At 50.7% G+C, this 4585-nt stretch overlaps 1 protein-coding gene across 1 annotated transcript; it reads left to right on the top strand.

The window, feature by feature from the left end:
- Positions 1-1169: 1169 nt before the first annotated feature.
- Positions 1170-3961, top strand: Slc25a5 (solute carrier family 25 (mitochondrial carrier; adenine nucleotide translocator), member 5). The gene is made up of 4 exons (XM_005410445.2): positions 1170-1388; positions 2354-2840; positions 3054-3194; positions 3697-3961. The coding sequence occupies exons 1-4, from the start codon at positions 1278-1280 to the stop codon at positions 3852-3854; spliced, it is 897 nt and encodes a 298-aa protein (XP_005410502.1). The 5' UTR covers positions 1170-1277; the 3' UTR covers positions 3855-3961.
- The last annotated feature ends 624 nt before the right edge of the window (positions 3962-4585 follow it).

Below are 4585 nucleotides of genomic sequence, written 5' to 3'. Positions count from 1 at the left end.
AACAGTTATCCTTATTTCTATAAACAGTTTGATTATTTAGATGTGAGATTTGCGATTACATTATCTGCTCTTGTTCTGAACCTGACGCCATACACTCATGCTTTAAGGACGTGTGTAGCCAATGGTTACCCAGTTCAGGGATTAAGGGGCTCAGTGAATACTTGATCACTGACCTGATGGCTGTCGATCTAAGTCTATTGATTCCTCTAAACGTTTTGGAGTCCAGAAATCTATTCATCTCAAGAGCACTTCCCTTGAGGGTTCAGGAGGTCAAATGTCAACATGGTTCTTAACGTTCTTAAGCCTTTTAACCCTCTGGGTGCAACCTCTATGTCTGCCTTCTGGCTAAAGTCACTTCTGTGCCCCCATCCCAGTCCTTTGGACTCTCCTCGGCTAACTCTCCCTTCCCATGGATGGTTGCTGACTGCATTTGCACAGCACACCGGGATCTAGGGCACGCTGGCAGAGTCCTGGCCTGCTGCTTCCCCCGATTTCCTCTGGCTCCACTGGCATAGCTCCAGCGCAGTACCCAGTCTAGAGTGAAATGAACAAGGTATTCGCCTTCGAATAATTTAGTAATCAAGATAAATGACTCTTAGTGCACTATTTTTGAGAAGGAAAAAAATGTGAAAATCGATCCTGCTAGCTTTAAGAGAGAATCCCCTCCTGCACTTGCATGACGTTGATTAACTTGCCTCACCCTAATCCCAGCCCTGGGTCTCCAGACCAACTTCACAAACCAGGTGAGCAGCCTATAGACCATAGTTTGCCTACAGTGATTTTATATATATATATATATATATATATATATATTGCACTAAATAGTATCTATCTTGATTACTGAGTTTTTCCATTTGCCCCCACCCCACCCCGTCCCATTTACTACTGTGCCTCAGGGAGGCCTGGCTCTGCTCCTGGGGCTTTTCTCCAGGCACACGGTGACCTGTGGGTCCCCTGTGGGTCCGGAGGCCAAGTTCAGGGTAGACCCTGGGGCCGCCCCTTCCTCTAGCTTGGTCAAGTGCCCCACGAGCCCAGACGGCGGGGAAGGCGGCGCCTGGCCAGACCTCCCCGCTCCTCCCCCGGCTTGCTGAGCCACTCAGCACCCCGCGCGCCCCGCTTCGCGCCCGCCCCTGCCGCCCTTGACGCCTGCCACTCGGCGGCCGGCTCCTCCTATATAAACCGGCCATTTGCTTTGCTCCTCCCTAGAGCCCGGGAGTCAAAGCCGGTTCCCAGCCTAGCTCCGTCCCGCAGTCGCCTGCTTCCTCTTTTCTTCCAATATGACAGATGCCGCTGTGTCCTTCGCCAAGGACTTCCTGGCAGGTGGAGTAGCCGCTGCCATCTCCAAGACTGCGGTAGCGCCCATTGAGCGGGTCAAGCTGCTGCTGCAGGTATGTCCTGGACCGATGAGCCAGCCAGGAAGCAGGAGGGGGCTCCGCGCAGAAGGCGGGTGTCCCCAGGGCTGGAGGGGGCTAACGCTTTAGACCTGTGGCCAGTGAGGGTAGGGGTGGCTACAGATTGGGACCAGAAGGCGTGCTTCAGGGAAGTGCCTTAGTGACCTGAAGTTAGCGACTAGGAAGTGGCCGGGGACAGAGGATGTGAGGAAGATCAGGCCTCGGCATCCCCGAGCAAAGCAGCGAAATCGGATGGGGCTGCTCGGGAGAGACTGTTTCCCCGGGCCTTGGGGTCAAGGGCACAGCTCGGAAGCCTCTGCTAAAAGAGGAACACTTGGCCTGCTCAAAGACTTCAAGGTCAAGGCAAGGAGATCGCAGCCTTGCCGAGGCCATGTGGACCAGTGCGGCGGCTGCCCAGCCGGCGGATGCGCTCGGACCTCGCCCGCCGGAAGCTGGCGCAGGGAAGCGCGTGTGCCTTCTGCGTCCGCCGGCGCAGCCGCCGCGGTCCCTGGGCCTGCCTCCCTGCTAGCGCGCTCGGGCTCTAGAGGGCGCGCCCGCGCGAGCGTAGGGGTGGTGGCGCTCGGGTCACCTCCAGTAGATGAGTGGGGGCGGAGCGGGAAGGAAGCAGCTCAGGAGACCGGAGATGTTAACCAAGGTGACTGCGCCCTACGTGGGACTCGCCCTAATACCTCTGAACCTGAGACTGAAGTGAATGACCTTTCTCCCAGGTCTAAAGGTCACAGGTCTGCTTCAGGGTGTCCACCTCCCTACCTGGAGGGGTGGAGGCTTAACGCCTCAGATCGCCTCTTCCCCCTGTGACACCATCAGCCTGGGTGATGTGGAAGACTAGATTTGGAGAAAGCAGAGCCAAACTTGAAGGGCACTGATACAGATGATGTATGTGTGTTTTTCCCTTCTCCATTGCTGTAACTGTCTCTGTTGGCTTCTTTCCTGTCCGTCAGGTGCAGCATGCCAGCAAACAAATCACTGCAGATAAGCAGTACAAGGGCATTATAGACTGTGTGGTTCGAATCCCCAAGGAGCAGGGAGTCCTGTCCTTCTGGCGTGGTAACCTGGCCAATGTCATCAGATACTTCCCCACCCAGGCTCTCAACTTTGCCTTCAAAGATAAATACAAGCAGATCTTCCTGGGTGGTGTGGACAGGAGGACCCAATTTTGGCGCTACTTTGCAGGGAACCTGGCATCAGGAGGTGCCGCAGGGGCCACATCCTTGTGCTTTGTGTACCCTCTTGATTTTGCCCGTACCCGTCTAGCAGCTGATGTGGGCAAAGCTGGAGCCGAAAGGGAATTCAAAGGCCTTGGTGACTGCCTGGTTAAAATCTACAAATCTGATGGGATTAAGGGCCTGTATCAAGGCTTTAACGTGTCCGTGCAGGGGATTATCATCTACCGAGCTGCCTACTTTGGTATCTATGACACTGCAAAGGGTAAGTTTGCTGTGTGTTTTGAGGCTGTGTTCTTAATGAGACAATTTAAAGGATCATTATGGCAACCTAACATTTCAGGAGCTAGTGATCTGTTTTTTAATTGCTAGAAGAACCCAGGCTCCTCTGATACAGTGCTCATGTACAGATGAAATGCTGGTGGGAGGTGAGTAAAACTCTGCTTCTTGATAAAAAGTGTCTCTTTCCTATTCCCAGGAATGCTTCCAGACCCCAAAAATACTCACATCATCATCAGCTGGATGATTGCACAGTCAGTCACTGCCGTTGCTGGCTTGACTTCCTATCCATTTGACACCGTTCGCCGCCGTATGATGATGCAGTCAGGGCGAAAAGGAAGTAAGTTCCACTTGAGCAGAAGGTAGTCATGAACACGAGGCAAGCTGTGGCCACAGACTAGCAGTGCCTGCCTTAAGTGGCGATCTGTGCAGGTGCAGGGATGGGTTGGTAGCATTTACGTCTGCTACACAGCTGCCTGGTGAGCAGGCCCTTTCTAGGCATCAGCAGGCCCTCATGCCTAGGAATGAGGGTGCTTAAATGGTATTAGAGGTAAGACCATGAGTAGTCTTCATATCCCTGTTCTCCAGTCATGGAATTAATATTTCAGTATTGACTGAGCTGATGTGTAAATGCTCTGCTAAAAGCTCATATTAGGGGCTAGGAGTGTAGCTAAGTGCAAGAGCGCTTGCCTACCATGTCCAAGCCCCTGTGTTCAAGCCCCAGCACAACAAACGAAAGAAAGTCGTTAGTTTTCAGAGCTAGGCCTCTGTTTATTTAGTCTAGGGAATTTTAGGACTTTGGTTGGCCTCTAGCCACCAACTCATGTCTTTATTCTTTGCAGCTGACATCATGTACACGGGCACGCTTGACTGCTGGAGGAAGATTGCTCGTGATGAAGGAGGCAAAGCTTTTTTCAAGGGTGCATGGTCCAATGTTCTCCGCGGCATGGGTGGTGCTTTTGTGCTTGTCTTATATGATGAAATCAAGAAGTTCACATAAGTTGTTTCCTAAGTTTCTCCTCCTGTGAACAGGCAAGTTGTGTTATGTATCTTGAGCATTCCAAACAGACTCTGCTGTCTGCTTATCGTGGCAACTATTTACTGGTTGAAAATGGGAAGCAATAATATTCATCTGACCAGTTTTCTCTTAAAGCCATTTCCATGATGATGGTGATGATGATGATGGGACTCAATTATATTTTTTATTTCAGTCACACCTGATAACAAATTTGAAGAAATAAAAGTATTTAAAGCAGTTCTGTTTGTTGGCTGTTTATTTTCACTAAAAATATACTTTGTATTCGAGTAAGTGCTACATTTGGGTAAATGCTACCTTTTTAGGAAATGCTACAGTTTCTCCTGAGGTGAACTTTCTTTCTAAACTGTCAGCCATCATGTTAACAACAAATAACTTGGTTGTGTGACCTGTCAACATTTCCAGTATGTTAGCAGAATAAAATTTGGGCCCAGTGTATCCACAAAAGGGTGGCCTACTGCCTGTGGACTGTCATAGATAGCTGAATGTGCTTTCTCCAAAAAGCACCATGTACACATGCATGCCTGCAGTCCCAGCAATCTGGGAGGCTGAGGCAGGAGGATTGCAAGTATGAGCCCACCCTGGGCAATTCAGCAATTTAGTGAGACCCTACTTCAAAATGTTAAAAAGGATTGGGGATGCAGCTCAATGAGAAGACCATGGGATTAATCCCTAGTACATAACACTGCCAAGTC

This window comes from Chinchilla lanigera, unplaced genomic scaffold, assembly GCF_000276665.1.
Source record: "Chinchilla lanigera isolate Chin_1 unplaced genomic scaffold, ChiLan1.0 scaffold00133, whole genome shotgun sequence".
NCBI classification, from domain to species: Eukaryota; Metazoa; Chordata; class Mammalia; order Rodentia; family Chinchillidae; genus Chinchilla; species Chinchilla lanigera.
This window is presented reverse-complemented; position numbering and strand designations above follow the sequence as displayed.